The sequence below is a fragment of the Xenopus laevis genome, chromosome 3L, assembly GCF_017654675.1.
Source record: "Xenopus laevis strain J_2021 chromosome 3L, Xenopus_laevis_v10.1, whole genome shotgun sequence".
In the NCBI taxonomy this organism is placed as follows: Eukaryota; Metazoa; Chordata; class Amphibia; order Anura; family Pipidae; genus Xenopus; species Xenopus laevis.
In genome coordinates, this window is record NC_054375.1 from 26,230,181 (window position 1) to 26,253,501 (window position 23,321).

The following is a 23,321-nucleotide window of genomic DNA, read 5'->3' on the forward strand; positions in this document are numbered from 1 at the left end:
ATTCCATGCAGTAGCAGAATAGGGCTGCACACTAGTGATGTGCAGGTCAGGGTTTTCCTGACCCGCACCCGACCTTAACCCACCCTGCTCCAGCCCGCACCTGCCCGCACCCGCGCTTCCGGGGTCCTTTTATAGACCCGCGCCGACCCTCCCTGCCGACATCACAAAAGGGGCGGGGCGAGCAGACTCGAGACTATAAAACCGGAACCCGGAAGTCGGAAGCAGGCATTTGAAGGTGGCTCCGCGAGGAGCAGTGCGAGGTCAACCCGAACCCGCCCGGGTCCCATGGGTATCGGGTCGGCCTGCAAATCACTCCTACATACAGCATAGGCTCCGGGCTGATGCAGTTACATGAATTTAGGGCCTGACATTATACAATGTGTAAACAGAATAACATTTCCAGTTTAGGATTTGATTTGGGCACACAACAGATGGCATTCGATTGATTAATAATCTGTCTTGTAGCATCAGCATCTATGACTATGACATATATAACCCCAGGTTCTGTTAATTATTTAATGATTTCCAGCAACCCCCCCCCCAAGCTAAATTTCTCATCAGCAGCTCAGAGCAACTTTCCTGATAAGACATATTTCCGTAATTTGGATCTCCATACTATTATGTCTATCAAAAAATATTTAAACATTATTTAAACCCAATAGGATTGGTTTGCCTCCATATATCTTAGTTAGGATCATTAGTGTTGTAAGGTTCCGTAGTGATGGGCAAATATTTTGCCAGGTTTCACCACAAAAAAAAAAAACCCATAGGCTCAAATTGTTATTGTAAAAAAAATAAAGTTGTGTGGCTTGGAAAAAATCACTGTGAAAAAAAAATGCTCAGTAAAGTTTTCTGTGACACAAAATGGGACAGTTTCACCCATTGTCAAAGTCCAGTATATAACATGCTGCATTTCTAGGTGTATAGGTATGGGATCCTTTATTTGGAAACAAATTATCTAGAAAGTTCTGAATTACGGAAAGTCCATCTCCCATGGACTCCATTTTAAACAAATAATTCAAACTTTTAAAAATGATTTGTTATCCTGCAACAGAGAACATTTAATTAATGTTTGACTGACTTTTTAGTAGACTTAAGGTATGGAGATTCAAATTACGGTTTTATCCCTTATCCAATCCAAAAACCTCTAGGTCCCCAGCATTCTGGATAACAGGTACCATACCTGTATTCTTTTTTTAGACTTACTTCTCTTTTAAAAAAGTTAATTTGGTTGATCAAGTCATGCAGTTTACCAGTGCTTAATAACCCACGGCAAACATTCAGCAGATGTTTATGTTCAGAGAGCGGATCAGTAAATGAGTCCTGCTGATTGGCTGATATCAGTTTCTAGACAAGTGGCTTTGCACCTTTTATTACATTAACCCTATAGAGTGCCGGTTGGACTGTAGCATAATAGGTACATTACAAATATATATATATACTGTATATATATATATATATATATATATATATATATATATATATATATATATATATATATATATATATTTGCTGTAAAGACCCACACTCCAATTTACTGTTTCATCAAAAAAGATTTTTTATATAGCACATCAATCCTACGTTTCGGCCCACATTTGGGCCTTTTTCAAGGATGAAATTGTTGTCTTTGGTCTTCCTCTTTTCCTGCTGCCTTGAGGATTCCACTTTAAGGCCTCCTTCTCAATTGATTTATCCTTGCGAAGGGTATCGCCAATCCATCTCCACTTTCTACGTTTGATCTGTAAGTCCACTTGTTGTTCTTGGGTTCTCTCCCACAGCTTTTTATTTGAAATTATATTCAGCCACCAGATGTTTAATATTCTTCGGAGGCAGCAGTTTGAAAAAGTTTGGAGGCTTTTTGTTATCTCCACTGTCACCTTCCATGTCTCACATCCATACAGGAGGACAGTCTTCACGGTACTCTGGAATATTTTCAGTTTTGATTTCATGGAAATATCTTTGGATCTCCAAATTTGATACAGTTGTACAAAGGCTGCATTTGCCTTCTTAATTCGGCTTTTGGTATCAGCACTGGCACCACCATCCATTGTCATCAGGCTGCCCAAATACTGGAACTCGGTCACAGTTTCTATGTGTTTCTCATGGACCTGGAACTTCTGGTTGAGGTCTACCTTGCTGTTTAATCGCATCTCTTTAGTTTTCTTGCAGTTTATTTCCAGTCCCACCTTCCTGCTCTCTTTTTGTAGATGGGCTAACTTTGCTTCCATATGTTGGTAATTTTGGGAGAGTAAGCAGATATCGTCTGCGAAGTCAAGATCTTCTATGTATTGTGTCAGCCCCCATTGTAGTCCAGTTCTATTTCCAAGGCATGACTTCCTCATGACTAGGTCCATTACTATCAAGAAGATAGTGGGGGAAAGGGTACATCCCTGTTTGACTCCTGAGCTGACTTCGATTGGATCACTTAGCATGCCATTGTGAACAACCAAGCATGTATAGCCCTCATAAAATTCCTTTATAAGTATTATGATATTTCTTGGTATCCCATACTTCTCTAAAGATCTCCACATAGACTCTCTTGTATATATATATAATATATTATCACCCCAAAAGAAATGGCAAGTAAAAGCACTAGTGACTATTTACTCTTAATGAGAATTTCCTAGTTGTTTAACAATAATTAGATATTAATTTAGTCTCCTTTGCAACTTTCACCTATTAAAGCCACTGCCTCCAGCTCTGACACCGTGTAATTTACAGGCGATAAATGTTCATAAACAGCTTGATTAAAAAATCTATACAGTTATTCTGGCTTTATTTTGCGTTCCCGTTTAATGCCCCTTGAAAATAATTCCGTCAATGTGTTTCCATTAGCAGCTTCTCTCTCCGGTAACCTTTGTCTGAGCAATATGTCAGGGAGCCACTGAGCGTGTGACAGACCCTCAAGAAAGCCTAGGAGCAATCAAGCAAGATGTGCGCCACTCTCAGTGTTTTGAGGTTCAATTGCTTTGGAATGAGGAGAAGTTGCCCTACTAATAGAGAAGTAGTAGCAAAACCAAGACAATACATAAATATGAAGGATTATTTTTCCCCTTGCTGGAGCTCTTCACTGCAAAAAAGGATAGGCAGATCCTGCAACCTTGTAGACTGACCTACAATGTTCATATAATGTATTATCCTTATAGATCGCATTAGATAAAATTGGTGATAAAATTGGTGATACTGCTTGTGTCACACGACTTCATTAAACCGTTATATTACAAGAAATAGTGACTGTATTTTAAGATATTAGACCAGTGATCCCCAACCAGTAGCTCGTGAGCAACATGTTGCTCTCCAACCCCTTGAATGTTGCTCTCAGTGTCCTCAAAGCAGGTGCTTATTTTTCAATTCCAGGCTTGGAGACAAGTTTTAACTGCATAAAAACTAAGTATACTGCCAAGTAGAGCCTCCTGTAGGCTGCCAGTTCACATAGGGGCTACCAAATATCCAATCACTGCCCTTATTTGGCACCCCAAGGGACTTTTTTCATGCTTGTGTTGCTCCCCAACTCTTTTTACATTTGAATGTGGCTCACGGGTAAAAAAGTTTGGGGATCCCTGAATTAGATGATACCTATTCACCTTGAATTTCCATGAACTTTTCTTAAAGCACTCAACCTGTTGCCTTTTAACTATAGTTATTGATAGAACTTTCAGAATCCTTATATTTCATGAGGTCACTTTGTTTCCTATTATCATGAGTGGTTGGGTACCTTTAATACTGGGTACCTTAATCTGGCGCATGGGCAAGTAACTTTACACATGACAAGAGAGCCTTGAGGGTATCAATGAATTGCCTTGTTATAGAACCAGCTGGTGCCCAAATAGTGGCCAGCTAGTAACTAGGCTAGAAACTCATCAGGTGTAATTTACTACCTGCATGGCATAGTGAAAATTGTAAGAAATGGGGTGCACTCCACCATGTTTTTGCACTTTATGTCCTGCAGGTTGAACAATTGTTAAATATTTGGTGGAAAATGCATACATTGTATGTAAAAAATATGGCATGCTTGCCATGCAGTATTTTCAGACTTCTTCCATCCTTGGGGAATAATAAATCCAAAAAAAAATCAATTTTTTTTCACTAAAAATTCAGATTTTATAGTAAAAAAAAACTCGAATTTTTGAGTTTTTGGTATTCGGCCTTTAATAAATATCCCCCACTTGCTTTGACCCTTGTTAATTTGTAGTCCAAGTGAATAAACCTTGTTTAGTGCCAATTGTTCTACTCTGAATTGCCAATTCATACAACACCTATAAGCAGAAAGTGGGTAATATCCCGTGTCCCTCTAAGAGAAGAGATTAAGCACAGTTTGTGACATTGGCTTGAGAGCTAATGACAGAAACAGCCGTGTTCACTTAGGAATAATTCTAAAAATCATGCTTGCACCCTGAGATACGATATGAAAAGCTGTCCTTATTGATATGCAGGGAAGCTGTAAAAGGAATGCAGATCCTGCTGCTGTCAATTGAGAGCAAGCTCCAGCCGGATTCTATGCTCACTCATAAACCGAATGAATCATCATGGATGGGAATAATAAAGTCCATTTCTTCTATTGGATGGTAATCACAAGAACTTGCCACTGTAGGTCAAAGATCACTGCTCACCAATCAATGGGAGAATCACGTCATCAGAGAAACATGGATTATCTGAAGAGATGAATGAGGGGCTGCTGTTCTCTCTCTCTCTCTCTCTCTCTCTCTCTCTCTCTCTCTCTCACTGAAATACTCTGCCAATGCCAAATATGCAGGGCTGTCATTCCTCAACTAGAAGAAAATCCTTATAGGTACTGGAAATCTTCTTTGGATCTCACATTGCCCATGTGTGGCACACAGACATACTTCTAACCACACTAAGGAACTTGTATATGTTTTAAAGGGTGAAGTTATGCTTTGGCATCTGCGTAGCTTATAAGTGGAGTCCCCATTTTAAATGTTTTCATTGTTACTCCCAACAGAGTAGAAAGTCCAAACTTAAAGTGGACATAACATGTCCCGTCTCTGCGTGTCCCCATCCTGACATCTCAGCCCCATCCCCTTTTCCCTACTGGGCGGTATATTTTATACCCAAAGTTTTACAATGGGGGCCTAGAAAAATGTGATGTCCTGAATAGCGCTCCAAAAACAGGCGTGAGGCTTAGATGAGAACAGGCAGGGTTTGAGATAATCAGAAGTGTGTTTGGATGGAAATAGGTGAAATCAGTATGATATGGCACCTAATTAAGTAATTTTTTTTTTTTCCAAAAATGTCCCTTCAAGGGACATTGCTGGGCGGAGGGCTAAGAACCTAGTTCCCCTGAGTGTACCTTGCCAATAAAGCAGTGTGCTATGTTTTGGTAGCCGAGGATGAGTAGAGTATAACAGTGCTTTATTAGCAGATTCATGCATGCATTACACAACAGTAACTTTCAATATCACTTTTAAGCTGTACAGAAAGTCCTGTGTATGCACAGTGACACCCACAAGTGATTTGTATAAACACCACATATTCCCTCCTATAGTAGGAAAGCATTTGGACAACTATAATAACGGCAGAAATAAAACAGTATACATATTAAAGCAATTCAATTATACATTCTTCACATCACAAAGTCCCTGGTCCATGCAGGTAGTTTTCTGATTCTCTCAGTATGCCTTATAGGTTCACTTTCTTCAGGCCTATTGCAGTTGACATCAGGAGTAGGAAAATGTCCTTCATCAAATGGAGCTTCTCCAATGTCATATCTAACATGAGCAAGACAACTTGCATTCATGCGTCCATCAGACAGTTCATATGTGTATGGTCCTCGCTGGCGTCTCACTTCAAGTGGTGTAGTAAATTTAGATTGTCCTTGTTTCAGTATTCCTGGTTTCTTAATTCTGACTAAAGATCCAGGCTGAAAGTGTACTTCTCTGGCACCACGTTTTCTGTCAGTATAAGCCTTGCATTTGACAATGTCAGCAGTATGTGATTTTGTAGGCACAGTATTTTGTGGAAGTTTGATGTCTGCAACATGTAACTTAGTGCGCATCTGTCTGCCACGTAATAATTCAGCTGGAGATGATTGGGTTGTTGCATGGCACGTTGCTCTGTAGTTATGTAGGACTCTGTTGTAAATACTTTCCAAGATTTCCCAGTAAGATTTGCTGTCTGTAGTGCTTCTTTCAGACTTCTGTTGAATCACTCGATTTCTCCGTTTGCTTGTGGGTAATACACTGAGGATTTCCTATGCACAATATTCCTCTCTCTCAGAAAGGATTCAAACTCATATGTCACAAACTGTGGACTGTTGCATTTGCAACCAGAACCCTTACAGAGCGTAAGTATTCCACTGTTGAAAAAAAAGCTGTAGCTTGTGTTTGGGCAAAAGAAAAATGGAGAACCTACCTATGGGGTAGAGAATTTACCTTATGCGCTGATCATAGCCCTTTAACTACACTGCTTACAACAAAGGGACTAGGAAGAGCTGGAATGCGTATAGCTAGATGGTCAGCAAGGATACTGAATTTCAACTACAAAATGCAATACAAACCAGGTTTGAAAAATGTTACTGCTGATTGTTTGTCACATTTACCTGTAGCTTCTGTTACATTGGATGAGGACATAGTTGTAGCATTGACATGGTCAGGGTCAGGCAGTAATCCATCTTGTGAGATTATATGACCTAGAAATGACAGCTGAGTTTGTCTGAAGTGGCATTTAGAAAGGTTCAGTTTCAGTCCTGCAGAATCAATGCATTTTAGAACCTTTTCTAGGTACTTGTCATGAAGCTCCATAGTTGGAGCGTAGACAATTATACCATTCTCGTCGCCATTTGTTATGTTTTGGTAGCCGAGGATGAGTAGAGTATAACAGTGCTTTATTGGCAGATTCATGCACGCATTATTCAACAGTAACTTTCACTTTAACTTTTAAGCTGTACAGAAAGTCCTGTGTATGCACAGTGACACCCGGAGGCCATTTGTATAAACACCACACAGTGAAGGGCTCCATGATTTGTTATGGCACCACTAAGGAAGAGACCATCCCCTTTCTTAACTGATTGGCCCATTCACAATACAGTTTGGGAAGAAGATGGGTACCATCCTCTCCCTCAGCCAGTGTTGCCATAGGAGGGGGGAGCAGTTGGTACTGAAGTCAGAGGCCCCAATTGCAGAAGGAAGCAAGAGATGGTACTTGGCAATTTGGGGATTGTGAAAGGGATGTGGCTTGTGGAAGAGTGGGTGGGATTTGGGTGTATCATGGCTGTAGTTTTGCCATACTTGAGGGGAATGACAATCCTATATTTGAAAGCCTCAGAAAAGTACATATGCCAGAAAACTAAACAGTAAAAACATGTTTATTAGGACATGATAAACAAGCTCCTTTTTTGAGGCTTTGGAATATAGGATTAAATCATGTAAGTTAAAAGTAGGGAGGGGTGTTTGTGTATGGATGCTGCGTTTTCATTGGGAGGGGTTGAACTTGATGGACTTTGTCTTTTTTCAACCCATTTTAACTATGTAACTTTAACTATATGTGACTACCCCCATTAACTGAGGTTTTGTTAGTAAACCTCATCTCAGCATCACATAATTGTGAATTGCAACTACTTACTACTGTACTTACCACTACAACTGACTGGAGGTTTAGCTACACTAAAGATTCGTTGGTGGGCTACATGACATTTATAAAAAGGGAGTAGCAAGGGTGGATTATGAGTGTGACTGTGCATGCAAGGGTCTTTTCTTATATCACTGGACCCCATTTTGCTTGTTCACCCAGGGAGGTGACCAGTAGATTAATAATTGGCACCTCCTGGGGATGCCCTGCTAACTGTCATAGTAGTATGAGGCCCTATGATTACTGATGGCAGCCCTACCCTCAGTTCCATTCCCAGATTAAAATGCCCAGAGGCAGGCAGGAAGAGAATGCCCTCTCCTAGGGTGTGCCGCTTGTCAACTTGTGTGAATTGCTGGGACCACAAATGCTTTAAGCCTTGATAAACCATTGGAGTGTGACAAATCTGTATTTTTTTTTTAAAAAAATGGTAAAATAGAATATGCTATATTGTTTTAATAATTAATAATCAAATAATAATCAATAAAAATCCCTTTACCATCCTCCCCCATCTGCTAAACTACCACATATTCTTTCATTACTATTAGAGACCTGGATACTATCCACCTGGTTTATATTTATGTGAGAACCATATCTCCCCCCCCCCCAATCCTACAAAGGTATTGATTTTTCCACAGCAACCCCTAAGCTATAAACCCCTATGCATTGCACTGGAGTGTGAGATATGAATTGATCTGGAACTCCCCATCAGAGAGACTCTATCTATAGAACAGGCAGTATAAAATATGGATTAATCCCAATCGCTCCCCATTGGATTCCTAGCAGAGAATTTGGTCAGGAGTCGTCCTTAAAATATAGAATCCATGCTACAATTAAACTGTATTTTACAAAGGCTCTCCTGGTGAATTACAATTTAGCATGCATAAGATCACATCGATATAAAACTCTATATGTATGGAGCACAAGGGTGATATATATTCTCATCACCGGGACTACCCCGTGGTATAAATGCCTTTGCATGGAATTGCAGATACAAGTTTATCGCCTCTCCGCTCTGCTTAATAAACACATTGCATGACAATATTGCTGAGCCGTGAGATATGTGCTCAGCCTCACAGCTCCTCAGATTTCTATTCATAGCAGCCTATCTGGATAGAACGTTGGGGGGGGGGGGGGTGAAGTAAGAAAAGAAGAAGAAGAGGAAAACAGTCTATTGAAAATGCTGAAATCAGATTTTTGTTGGCCCTTTAATAATAACTCAAGTTGTTTTGTGTGTGTGTATGTGACTGCTGCTGACTAAGCTCATTATTCCCTTTGCTGCACCTTTGGGAGACAGGTATCACTTCTTCAGCTTCTATTGCAAAACAGATAACAGCGCTATTAAAGTATAGAAATGTAATTCTAAGCAACTTTCCCATATACATTCATTAAATATTGTCAGTGATTTTTCAAGTGAATAGTAAATTAATTGAACGGGGCAATAGCCTGGCCTGGCTGTTTACATACACAGCGCTGCTAGTTCTGACTCCTGAAACAATGTAGCAGAAGCAAGCAGGATCTGGAACAGGAACTGACTTCTGCTGCAGAGTCAGATCCAGAGAACAAAAATGTTCAATTTCCTTGGGGCATTAGGGTTAGAATTAGCACATACTGACAATAAGAAGTTCAAAGAGAATTCTGCCTTATCCGGTGTTGGACTGGGACACCAGAGGCCCACCTAAAAACCCTAGGCCAGGGGCCCACCACAAAACCTTAGACCAGGGGCCCACCAAAAGACCACTCTCAGTACTATTATAATTCCTCTCCTCACTCAACCTCTATTCTTATTGTCTCCTTTCTTTACATACTATAATCTATTATTCAATCTATTTAGTCTGTTTGTTCTCATAGAAATAGGTAATGGCCATGAAATATGCAAACATTTTTGAAGCAGGAGGGCCCACTGACACCTGGGCCCACAGGGAGTTTTCCTGGTATCCCTGTGGGCCAGTCCGACACTGGCCTTATCTAATGTGATCAATGCTTTAGACACTTGTCTAGTTTTGGTCACCTAAACAGCATTATGCCCGCCTTTCTGAAGTTTGATTTTGCATATTATATTGGGAAGAAAAAAGATTGGGTTGATTTAGAGTAAGATTTAGGGAAAGTTACCGTCCCCTTCAAATACAGGCAAGGTATAAGGGTTCCTGAGTATACGGTGAGAGAGCTCATTAATGTGCAAACTGCAGTCGCGGTGGGTGATCCAAACCAACCGGCAACCACAGTTTATAATAGAACCTGACCTGTGGCTTTAACCTGAAGCTGCTCAGTGATTTCTAATATCCATACATGTTACAGTAGGTGCTACATTAATCCCTAGTTCAACTGTTGAACTATGATTATGAAGCCATAGGCAAATAAACAAAGCTAGCTTCAAGCACTCACAGCACAGTCCCTGCTATTGGCTCAAATGACCCGTTTTTTTTTGTTACAGACTCTACCGCCCGTGTTCTCTATTTAACAAATAGGTCATAGCATGCAGTTTTAGAGGAGCCAGGGATATAGGCTGCTGTATATGGATTGCCATGCCTTTCAGATATATGGTAAATGTAGCATACCTAACTCCGACACAAAAGCAGCAGGACCCATGCGGCTGGATCCGCCAGTCCAAGGAACTGTTAAAAGCTTCACAAATGAAATGACTCACAAAGCCGACCTCATTTCCTAATATAAAATTAAGGAAATCTCAAAAACACGCAGGCAGGTTAACTGGCTCCCTAAAATTGAGCATAGTGCGTGTAAATGTGGAATTCGATTATAAGCAGGAGTGATTATAAAGTGGCCTTCCCAATGCAGCTTAAGAGGGGCACAGTATAATCACTGAAACTTCAGCTCTTAAAGTTACCAGGAGTGGTTTTGTGCAGCCCCTGATAACTTGATTGTAAGCTCCACTGGGGCGGGACTGATTTATAATCTCTGTAAAGAGAAAGTAGTTTTCATTTTATTGTTTTATATAAAGCCATGACTTTGTCTGCCATGTACATATGAGCCCGACTTCAACAGTGTTTAGACCCACGCAGGAGGGACAGTTCATTAGACCTGTGCCTGACCCGGACCCACTGACCCACACATCGTCATCTTCTCCCGGCTTGGTCAGGACCAACTAGACTCTTTGCAGATGGGTACCCTGATGCAGGACTCTACCCATGGCTGCCTATTATCTTTTAGCAGTTTATAAAGCTGGAAATTTAAACTAAGATCCACTTGGCAAACAGGTAGAGCTTTGCTTGCTCAGGCTGATCCCATTGTTTGGCCCTATACCTCACAATGTAGGGAGTATAGTTCCCACCTTTCTTGCTAAAATATTCATGCCACTCAGGGGCGGATTTTCATTAAGGCTTGGGGAGGCTAAGCCTCCCCAAACCTATTGGTTAAAAAAATAATAATAAAGGGTTTTAAAAAGAGAAAGAAATCCTCAGCTAACGAGTGAATGCAGTGACGTCATTGCGAGATTTCGCACTGAAAATCTTGCGAGATTTCAGATGAGAAGCTCAGGAGCAGGTTTAACACACCAAGCACTGTATGCAGGAGTAGGTGAGAGTGAGCAGTATCTAGGCTAGTTGTTTGTGCTGATGATTAGGGCTAAAAGACACAGAAGCTGCTGATCCGACTTGTTTGGTATGTGGAGTTTGATTTTTACACTACATCTTCTGACACAGTAGTATCTGAACTTCTGGATAGGTGGTTTGGGCTTTTTAGTTTCAAGGAATTATTGGCACCAAAACAAATATGGGGGCTCCTAATGTAAAATAGTACAGCAGCCAACAGTGTATTTGGGAGTGTGTATTTGGGAGTTTTGGGGGTTTTATTATTAAAAGTAGCAGCAAAAAATCAGGTTGAAAGGGATATAGCAACAGGCAGTATGTGAGAAGCTTTGTTAAAGTTGCCATCAAAGGTGCCTGTCATAATATTGCATATAGCAGTCCCTGTGGTAATGTAGATGGGATGAAAAAACAAAAATTATAATGGGATGAAAATAGCAGGCAGTTTGTGTGGGTTTGCCTATTTTAAATGGAAGGCACTAGCCGCCAGTGTCTACAGGTCCCTTATTTTGGTAGCATCAGGCAGTATGTGGCAGCATAAAACAAAAAGCAAAAACAGAATGTGTATATGTGTCCTACAGTGTCAGACAAACTGAGCCCTTAAAAATAACTATATATCAAGATTTTCATTAATCCAGGTCATGATGTAAATTTCTAGTAGAAATAAATCTGAATTAGGGTCTCCTTCAGTTTAACTAAGTGGTAGGTATTAGCTGAAACTCAGAGGTGTGAAAGTGTGACCAAGTGACATTGTTACCTTAGTGAATGGATCACACCTTTAACCTCAGAGTTTCAGCTAACACCTACCAATAAATTTAACCATAACCATTGTTCTTGAACGTTTGTAACTGTAATACCCTTAAAGGTTTAAAGGCATTGTATTATTGGCGTCCCGCTAAATAAACATGCAGTTTATTCTTATTGAAGTGCTTGCTTTAATTAGTATATTTGTATTCCCTAACGCTGAGTTGGTTAAACTGAAGAAGCCACAAGATGAGGGTGGCACCCTTGCACAGTTTAGCTTGCAGCATATGTGTACTTTGATTCAGGAGTTGTTCTAATTACTCTCTTGGAGTCAGGAAGGGATTTTTCGCTATATAGGGCTACAGTTTGTTTTACCTTCCTGGTTCAAATTAGCAGATCAGGGCAGATTTACTAAGCTCGAGTAAATTATTCGAATGCAAAAATATTCGAATTTCGAAGGTTTTTTTGGGTACTTCGACCATCGAATTGGTCAAATTCGAAACGATTCGAAGTAAAAATCATTCGACCATTCGTTAATCGAAGTACTGTCTCTTTAAAAAAAACTTAGACTTCATACTTCGCCACTTTAAACCTACCGAAGTTCAATGTTAGCCTTTGGGGACCTTCCCCAGCACTTTTCTAATCGTTAGTTTAGAAGGATTTTATCGAACAATTTTTATTCGATTGTTCGACCGAATGTTTTGCGCCAAAATCCTTCAAATTCGATATTGAGGGTCGAATTTGAGGGTTTTTTAACCCTCGACATTCGACCCTTGATAAATCTGCCCCTTAGACTAACTTCAGTTGGACAAAAATTTTAATTTAAGGTTGGACGCATGTCTGTTTTCAAACTCATCTATGATTATATGTATTACTTTGAAACTTCAGTAAAAAGGCAGCTACTGTGTTTTTTTTGTTAATGAGACGTTTTTCTGCCAATGGAAATCACTGTGGAAGAAACTGTTCATGTGACATTAGCCTACCCAAATTAAAAAATCACCCTCCGCCTATGATGCCACTGATGGGAAATGAGTCTGTGAGGACCAGAAGTGATGACATAAAAGGGACAGGGCCATGACATAAAAAGGGTGGTGTTGACACAGATTGGGGAAATTGGCGGCAGGCCAGGGGGTGGAATGACAGGTAATTAAATAATTTACCCGCAAATACCTGCAAATTTGTAATAACAGCCCTGGCCTCAGTTGATATTTTACAAATAACCATAGATGGGAGAGGGCCACATCAATATGGTCCACCAATGAAAGGTGGCAACCCTGGGTAGAGCTGAGGGAGCAGAATTGGCACCCTAAATCTGACCATGTATGCACTTTACAGTGCATGGTAGCAGTACATTAAAAGGGTGATCAACTTTTACTATGTTATAGAACTGCCAATTCTAAGCAAGTTTTCAATTAGTCTTCATTATTTATTATTAGGGATGCACCGAATCCAGGATTGGGTTCAGAATTCAGCCAGGATTCAGCCTTTTTCAGCAGGATTCGGACTAATCCATGTGCATGGCTGAACCAAATCCGAATCCTAATTTGCATATGCAAATTAGGGTCAGGAATTGTTTTCACTTTTTTCTTTCTAAGCAAGTGTAAGGACTCCTTTCCCTTGCTGTGCCGGCTTTCCTATGGCACGCGCACTTCCGGGTTCTATGCGCCGGCGTGATGACGTCATCGCGCAAGGGCATCTTGTAGTAAAAAACACTGCCCGTTGTTAGGTTCTATTTAGGAAGTTCCTAGGTGCCTTGCTTTGTTTAAACTTATCTGTTATACTGTATATTGACCCTTGCCTGCCTGCTTTACTATGCTGACCTCTCCAATCCTGATCCTGCCTGCTTTACTACTCTGACCTCTCCAATCCTGATCCTGCCTGCTTTACTACTCTGACCTCTCCAATCCTGATCCGGCCTGCTTGTGACTACTCTGACCTCTCCAATCCTGATCCTGCCTGCTTGTGACTAATCTGGCCTTTCCAATCCTGATCCTGCCTGCTTGTGACTACTCTGACCTCTCCAATCCTGATCCTGCCTGCTTGTAACTACTCTGACCTCTCCAATCCTGATCCTGCCTGCTTGTGACTACTCTGACCTCTCCAATCCTGATCCTGCCTGCTTGTAACTACTCTGACCTCTCCAATCCTAATCCTGCCTGATTGTGACTACTCTGACCTCTCCAATCCTAATCCTGCCTGATTGTGACTACTCTGAACTCTCCAATCCTGATCCTGCCTGCTTGTGACTACTCTGACCTCTCACCCTGCCTGCTTGTGACTACTCTGACCTCTCCAATCCTGATCCTGCCTGCTTGTGACTACTCTGACCTCTCCAATCTGAATTTTGCCTGTCCTCCAATCCAGATTTCGGCCTGTCTGACGATTCTCTGCTTGTGCTGGCCCGGCCTGCCTGTTTCTGGTGGTGTTCTTCCTTCCAGTATCTTGGTGAGACGATCGTGCCCCTTTGCTCGTCCAGAACCGTTAGCTTAGCTCCTCTCTCAAAAAAGACCTGTCGACATCCGATTAGCCTGAGGGCTCCTCCCGAGGTGAAAGGCGGCGGTTAGAGGCAGAAGTGAGAGCCGAGACCAGGGAGCTTAGCTTGAGTTCTGGATATAGGGTGCCGAACGTGACAGCAAGTTATTAACTGCAAATGCAAATTAGATTTTGGTTCAGTATCTTTCATCGGCCAAATCACAAATAGTGGATTCGGTACATCCCTATTTATTATAGTTTTTTTAATGATTTGCCTTTTTCTTCTGATTCTCTTATTCTTTAAGGATACAAATGTATTGTTATTGCTACTTTTTTATTACTCATCTTTGTATTCAGGCCTCTCCTATTCATATTTCAGTCTGTTATTCAAATCAATGCATGGTTGCTAGGGTAATTTGGTCCCTTGCCACCAGATTGCTAACATTGCAAACTGGAGAGCTGCTTAATAAAAAGCTAAATAACTCAAAAAACACAAATAATAAAAAATGAAAACCAATTGCAGATTGTCTAAGAATATTACACTCTACATCATACTAATAGTTAATTTACACAATCACTTTAATTCTTAAATTTTTTTTTAGTGTTCCAGGGACTCTAGTGTACGATCACATCAAGCCAGGCTGTGTTGGATACTCAAGAGGATTTTTCCCAACATCCAAGGAATTATCCCTTGCATGACGCACCAGGAAAGTTTTTAAAGGCCCCTAAAACAATTTGGGACATGAACTATCAGTGGCTTCATTCTGCTAATTCGAGAGCCTGCGTGTAGGTGTCAGTTATTGCAGAGAAAGGAGTTAATCGGCCCTTAATAAGCAATACCAGCCTAATGCTTTAATTAAAAACGGCCGTTGAACTGAGATGAGATACAAATGACGGTAATTAAGATCAGGTGGTATCTAGAGGGCTATTTTATTATTAATCTGAAAAATACCTCCAGCTAATTAACGGGGAGAAAATCAGCTTGCAGAGTGCGGAGTTATCTCCATATCACCACGGTAAATAGTTGTTATTAAACCATGTCAGTGGGAGACCTTTCATTAGGCAGGACTCAATGCAAGTCATTCATCACTGACACCTGGATAGAAATGCAATTAACTAAATGACATCAGATTTACAAAAAAAAAAAAAATTCCCTTATGTTCAACATAAATAAAACATGGTTTAACTCATTTAGTGCCAGTATTGTAGTGCCCTATAAAACTTCAGTTACGGTTTTGTTGATGGTTCCTGGGTGATGCATATTCAAAGAGGAAGGCATTTTCCTATCAAATGTTAAATATGTTCGGCGTAGTCATGACAAATTTTTTTTTTGACAAATGCAAACGGGAGTCAATGGGAAGGTGCAAGCATTTTTTAAGCGCAAAAACATGTTTTATGCTAGAAAAACAAAAACACATGGTGATAATCTTGCGTGGGTTTGCCAAAAACACGTATTTCACCTGGAAATTGTACCAGCCGAATAAGTTTGCTCATTCCTAGCTGGGAGCTGACGTCTAGAAATAGTTGGATTCTAAAACAGTGTTCCATTAACATGAGGAATCATTTTCTAAAGGTGGGCAAAGTGCAAATAATAGCCACTCTGAGCCTTGTGTATATTTTAACCACAAAGCAAAATTCTTTCCCAGAATTGTAACATAATTGCAGAGACACAATTTGAGTCAGGTTAGTAGAATCAAGTTGTGTGCAGATTATACCCCTTTCATATTTATGTGACGGAACTGCCAAAACAAGATAGTCCTGTCCATACTGCCTGGCAAAGGCAAATTTGGTGTACCTTCCCACAAATTCAGATCTGGGCAGGTGTGTTGGGTAGAGGGCTTCCTTTCACCAAAGTAGGATCTTATAACAACTTGGTGCAAAAATCACTAAACATCAGAGAAATGGCACACATAGTGTAATTAGGGTTACAGAGAATCGGTGAGGAGGCAGGCTTAAAGAGGTGATGGGCAGGATTGAAATGGAGCAGGACGGGGGATTGGAGGCAGAATGACTAGGGATTACAAATTTTATGGCAAGTGCACTGTGGGTAAATTTGTAATACTGGCCCCTACCGTGGCCTACATTTTGTATTTTTGTGCTGGTGTAATAAATGTGATACTCTTAAGGGCATATTCATCAAAGAGTGAAGTTAAAGATCACCACAGTGCATAAGTGTGAAATTCCACCACTCTCCATTCATCTCTATGGGATTTCTACATTTTTATTTATCAATGGGTGAAAGTGAAAGTTCACCCTTTGATAAATATGCCTTTAAAAAATACTGTAGACAAAAAGTGATCTCTAACTTCACTTTTTGATAAATATGCCCCTTAGTATTTACAGTAGGGATGTCCAGGTGCGCTGGGCCAATGAGACATACGGCAGTGCCCCACAAGTTACCATTGAATACCATTGAAATACCATAGCATTAAATTTCCGGCTTTCAAAATGCGCAAATGGGATCCCTCCAGTGATGAAATGGTGAGCGTGGGGGAAGAAGCGCAAAAGCTGCCTCAGGAGGCAGAGGGGTAAGAGTTGCCCCTGGGGATGTCCATCCTACAACTGTTGTTATACTGCAAATTCCAGCATCTCCCGGAGAGCTGAGGCTGCCGAGGGGATGCTGGGAGTTGTGGTACAACAAGAAACTTCTACTGTGTTTTCACTGCATGGTGCCACTTTTTTTTGGGCAGGACCTGCGGGCAGCTGGAGAGCCTGGAAGGAAACCAGGTGTGCTCAGCATATTAAAAATTCAGGCTTATGCAGCTGGCTATGCGTACAGGGATCACAGTGTACTTTTCTGCTTTTTGGTGTGTAATTTATTTCTTTTCTATTCAGCATTAAAATAGCATATCGAAAATTTAAAGGGAAAGCAAATATTTTGCCTATCCAAAACAGGTGGCCCAAATGTAAGAGAACGCACAAATGTTATCTAACATATAAAGATTACCAGTTTATAATTAATCTACTGCCTGGTTGCTAGGTTAAACTGGGATCTAGCAACCAGATGACATTCCAAACTGGAGAGCTGCCAAACAAAAACTTAAATCATTCAAAAGCATCAAAAAATATAAAATGAAGAACAGTTGCAAAGTGTCTCAGGATATCAATAAAAATGAATCAATGCAGGAAGTTCAGCAAAAGCTCATGCTGAAAATTACTGATCTAATATCAGAAAGACAGGAGTAACTAATACACAGCAGAGCCCTCAGGGGGGGTCCCAGATTTTGGGTTCTTCCTTTCAGTAGTCCCCCCGCCCCTGCATTATAAACTTATCCATCTGCTTGCTCCTTTGCTGAGGGTGTGCGTCAGGTCCCCCTGTAGATTTTTCAGGGGGTGGGGGTTGCATACAAGGTACACCACTGAAGATAGGGCTACGGTAATATACATTTCAGCCCAAGCCAATGTTAATTTGCATGGCTTTTATATCTATGAGATAGCCGTCAGTGAGAGGCAGAGGAGGTTAATTACTCTGGGAGGAGTGCAGATAATGAAACTGCTACACGGAATATTCTCTGCCACAGATCTGCAAAGATATTCTGGATCTCCATGAGGTCATCTCTATTCTCAATATTACCCTGAGCGGCTTGGGAGAAAGTAATTCAATTTTAACAAGCAAGGTCAGATTATTCTTATTAAAGTTTATTTATAAAAGCCTCGACAATTTTCAAGCCACTGGGCTAAGGACGGAAAAAGGAGATTGTCCTACAAAATCTTATTGCCTGCACTATGCTCAATAGATAGATGTAAAGGTCAAGTATTATAGAAATACAGGTATGGGACCTGTTATCCAACATGCTCTGGACCTGGGGGTTTCTTTCTGTAATTTGGATCATCATACGTGAAGTCTACTAGAAAATCATGTAAAAATTTAATAAATCCAATAGGCTGGTTTTGCTTCCAGTAAGGATTTATTATATCTTAGTTTGGATTAAGTACAAGGCAGTGTTTTATTATTACAGAGAAAAAGGAAATCATTTTTAAAAATGTGGATTATTTGGATAAAATGGAGTCTATGGGAGATGGCCTTTCTGTCATTTGGAGCTTTCTGGATAACGGGTTTCTGAATAACAGATTCCATACTTGTACCAGTTTATTCACTTTCTACTGCCACTGTTGCTCTTGAGTGACCTCAAGCCCATCGTTGTCAAGTGGAGCAGCATCCCTGCACCAAATGCTTTTATCAGCTGCTGTAGATAACTTTCCCCCAATCTGGACCTTTTTAGGGCCTAGGGTCAATTCTGAGCCTTCTACCACCTTCTCTGAACATGATACCACCTTGCTTCACTTGCCTCCAAAGCTTGGACAAGGCAGGATTGTTACTAAGGGGCACCTTTACTAAAGTGAGAATTAGCATTCTGTTCCATGGAAAATATTACTTAAATACCGATTAATGGGGAAAATGTATATTGCTATATTTAAAAAAACATCTATTGCTTATGTGACTTTAACATAATAAACATCTGAATGAAAAGCATGAAATAGGAGGGTGATTTAGATAAGCTGTTTGTTGACAATGTCTTGAGATCTACTGATCAACAGCTAAAGGTCTACTGGTAGATCCTGATCTAATTTTTGGGCATCCCTGGATTAAATGGTTGCCTGTTTGGCTGGACCAAATTAGAAGGGATGGCAGCTTCAAGAGGGAGCTGCCCAAGGCTCACATATAGGTATATAGGATCCATTATCTGGAAACCTGTTATCCAGAAAGCTCTGAATTAAAGAAAGATCATATCTCATAGACTCCATTTTTTAATGATTTCCTTTTTCTCTGAAATAATAAAACAGTACCTTGTACTTGATCCACACTAAGATGTAATTAATCCTTATTGGACACAAACCCAGCCTTTTGGATTTATTTAATGTTTAAATTATTTTCTAGTAGACTTAAGGTATGAAGATCCATATTACAGAAAGATCCATTATCTGAAAAGCCCCAGGTCCCGAGCATTCTGGATAACATGTCCCATACCTGTAATAGCAAACGGCAAAGCTATGCTTATTAGAGTAAATATTTTTTATGTTCAGCAACATTTTGACTCCTGGTGCTCATTTGCACATTTTAGAAAAACCATTTGTTGCTGCGGAAGTGCATAAGACATTGTATGAAAGAATCTGGAGTGAGATGACTACTCTACGAGGAAATTGAAAGACTTATCTTCTTTTATGTGCAGACTGTATCTCTCTGGGTACCCCTAGGGCCAAAGTGCACCTGTCTCTGTCTCTCTAGGGGGGCTCTGTTCGGTAACATTCTATACAAGTTAATCAAGATGTTTGAAGTCTTTATGAAAAACCATTTTTAAAGGAGTGGTATCATTAGGAAATCTCTCTATTATCAAACAAACCAACAGTTGCCATACTGTTATTATATGTCGTGCAATCATTTGTCTGTCAGACATCCTCTTGTGACTGATAAGACTTAAATTAAGCGTTTTCTTTTTAAATCGCCAATTTATCAGCCATGCCATCGTTTTTTAAGGAATTCAATCTCACCAGGAAGCTCCGGTATAGAGACACAATTCTCTGCGTGACTCGAGAAGAAGAAAAGAGGAAACCTACAGTGAATTAAAAGCTCTGTAAATCATCTATTAAAAGCCATTATGCTGGGCACCAATCCTGTATCAAGCATCTATTATACAGGAAACAATCTTGGTGAAATACGATGCTTGTAGTCTGCTAAAGGGGATGAGAGCCCTTCACTGCTTAGGGGGGATCTACTACCTCCTGTAACCCAACCATATAATCAAGGTAAAAAGCATGCTGAGAGTGGTAGTCCATCAACATTAAGGATGGATTCTTAAAGCATCAATGTTTGATAAATTCAAGCGGATTCTCGAATAACAATCCTACCTGTTCTGTATACACCTGGCTCCATCTTCTGAAATTAATTTTTTGCTCTGAAATCTAAATAGCTCTATATTGGTATATATGATGTTTGCTTACTATGAAATATATCAAGCCACAATCACATAGTCACATCCCTATGCTGGCAGATGACTGATATAGCACGGGTAGCTTATATATTTTGGAGAGTGAATGCAACAAAGGCCTTCTTTAAGGGTTACTCATGTATATCTGTCATTTAAAATGGCACAGGAAAATGCAATCCTTGCCTCCTCTTCCCTGTTATGAAATAGGGGATACTGGGACAGGTAGAAGGCCTGTGGGGCTCTATGCAAAAAGGACAACCTAGCCCTTTACAACAGAGAGAATTTTGGTGGGAATAAAAGTGAGGTGAGGTTTATAGAATTAGGATTAGTGTTGCTACCTTTTCTGGAAAAAAAAACCGGCCTTCCTGTATATTTATCATTTTTGCCTATTAATAACATTGGGATCAACCATCATTTTTACCGATCAGGCCGGTAAAATACCGGCCAGGTGGCAACTCTACCAGGCATAGCAGGTGCTATTCCACAGTAGTGGAAAAGATGGGGCTGATTTTGTTTAGTGAATGTGGGAGATTTTAATGGAAAATATGGAGACTACTTTAAACTTCCCTTTAACCTTACCACTTGTTGCCACAAAGTAGATCTTAAAACTCTTCTTAGAACAATGAACACTTTGGCAAAGGGCTAATGTTGCAATGCACAGAGAATAGTTGGGTACAAAATTGCTCCCATCAGAATTCAATACATATACATAGCCCATGTGCCCAGTTGAGCTGCAATGCTTTCCAATAGAGCGTCCATGGGCTCTGTGCCCAAGCGAACACTTTAAGTGCCTTACAATGGCAGGGGCAAATAGCGGGCACTGTGTGGAGGGGGAAAACATGGCATTTTGCACCCACCCAGTAAGAAAAGCAACAGCACATCAGCTTCACCAATTAGCAATGGAACAATTGTTGCTAAACATTGATCTATTTATCATATTTTACCTAGTACCCGCAATCTTTCAGCGCCAACAACCACTTCGTCATTATCGGCAGAAAACAGTAGTTTCCCAGTATTGGACTTCACTTCCAAGCGTTTCCCGTAGGCTTCTATAGCCTCTGATCCTGTGAGAGAAGGCAATAATGATTACTTTTAGCATTTTAAGTACTATTGTGAGAGGCATGGGCAATGTCTGCTACAAAGTCACATTTCTACTTAAATGATCAGAATAATCAATACATTGCAGCAAACTGAATAGCAAATCTATTTAGCATCATGTCTGCTCCCTAATGCACTTCTTATAAATAAGAACTAAGTACATAAGGCAATGGGAAAAATTGCAGTTCCGGGGTACTCAAGGGGGGAGTTCACCTTACAATGAACTTATAGAATAAGGCTGATATTGATATTCTGGGACAATATGTGGTTGAAGTAATTTTCCTGGGGTTTTGTTTTGTTCTTATTCAACCTTCTTATGCTGTGTGTCACTCTCTCTTTCTCTCTAACTGGAAATTTTAAATGTTATACAGTTGCCTGGCTCAGCAACCCCAGTTGGGTTCTCATTGGAGGAATCTTTTACATAATAATTAGTCCGCTGGGGCTGGTTAAAAATGTTGTTGCACAATATTGCATTAAGCATACAACTCTGATGCTAATCTATATAGCTTTTAGTCTGTTGGTGTTGGTCTGTTGTAGTCTAGCAACATTTGGGTAGAGTTTGATCCTTTAACACTTGCTTAGACCCTCCCTATACTGTGGGAATCTCATTTCTGTTATTTGTGGGACAAAAAAAACCTCTTTGGATACTGGGAGTTAAATTATTGAAGCAATAAAACACAACTTTTTTCCTGGCTCTCCATGGTTTTTGACCCAATGATGGATAGCAGGCTGATAGGCAGGAATCTCATTGGTGAATATTAGTAGCATAAATAGCATATACTCCCCTGACATAGGGGAGAGGGGTGCTCCAACAGTCGCCATGTCTGACCAACTGACTGAAATTTTTTGCAGTTTCACAAATTTTCTGCAAAGTTTGTTTGCTTGGGGTTTTCCAGATAGCATATATTTCTGTAATTTGAATCTTCATTGGTCTACTAGAAAATCATTTAAACATTAAATAAACCCAATAGGCTGATGTTGCTTCCAATAAGGATTAATTATATCTTAGTTTGGATCAAGTACACGTTACTGTTTTATTATTACAGAGAAAAAATAAATAATTGTAAATTTTTTTATATTTTTACAAATGAGTCCATCAACTGCACTCAAATGTAAAAACAAAAACGGGATGCACCATCAAAAGTAATACCCATCAAAAAAGTTTTATAAATGTTTTTCCCCCTATAATGAATGACCTTGGGAGACCATTTGCAATACTTGCCTTATATCTATACTTCCCTATCTTTTTAGGATACATACATATGTGTCAATTTCTTGATTCTTACCTGTGACGAGCTGCGTGACAGCTTTCATTTCTCCATTAAGAATATTTACAGTCACATTTCGATCTGATTGGACATACAGGGAGTGACCCTACAAGAAAAGAAGGGAGAGCAGAATTCACATTTATGCTTACTCACCTAGGCCAATGAACATTATCACTAATGAAGCCTTGGGTAAAGAAAAAGATTTAAATAATATGAAAACATTTAAACATTTAGATAATGTACAGGTATGGGACCTGTTATCCAGAATGCTTACAGAAGGATCTTTCCATAATTTGGAACTTCATACCTTACGTCTACTAGAAAATCATGTAAACATTAAATAGACCCAATAGGCTGGTTTTGCTTCCAATAAGGACTTATTTTATCTTAGTTGGGATTGAGTACAAGCTACTATTTTATTATTAAAGAAAAAAGGAAATAATTTTTAAAACTTTGAATTATTTGGATAAAATAGAGTCTATAGGAGACAGTCATTCGGTAATTTGGAGCTTTCTGGATACTGATAACACGTTTCTGGATAACACATCCCATATCTGTACTGTGTTGCTACAACTTTCAGCTTAATCTAGCACTGAGTTTTATGTCCCTTTAGAGTCATGGCCAGCTACTGGAAATGTAGGAAGTTCATTGGAGAGGTTTATGAAAGTTGACATCCCCTTTACTTAATA

General features: G+C 40.0%; 1 protein-coding gene across 4 annotated transcripts in view; it reads right to left on the bottom strand.

Annotated features, from left to right (window-relative positions):
- Positions 1 to 23,321, bottom strand: part of sgcd.L (sarcoglycan delta L homeolog) — a 339,284-nt gene that overhangs the window by 23,971 nt on the left and 291,992 nt on the right. For all 4 annotated transcript variants that reach the window (XM_041586050.1, XM_041586049.1, XM_041586051.1 and 1 more), the window contains 2 exons: positions 22,651 to 22,738; positions 21,211 to 21,330 (listed from right to left, as the gene is read on the bottom strand). In XM_041586050.1, coding sequence (XP_041441984.1) covers positions 21,211 to 21,330; positions 22,651 to 22,738 — 208 coding nt within the window. The remainder of the gene's footprint in view (positions 1 to 21,210; positions 21,331 to 22,650; positions 22,739 to 23,321) is intronic.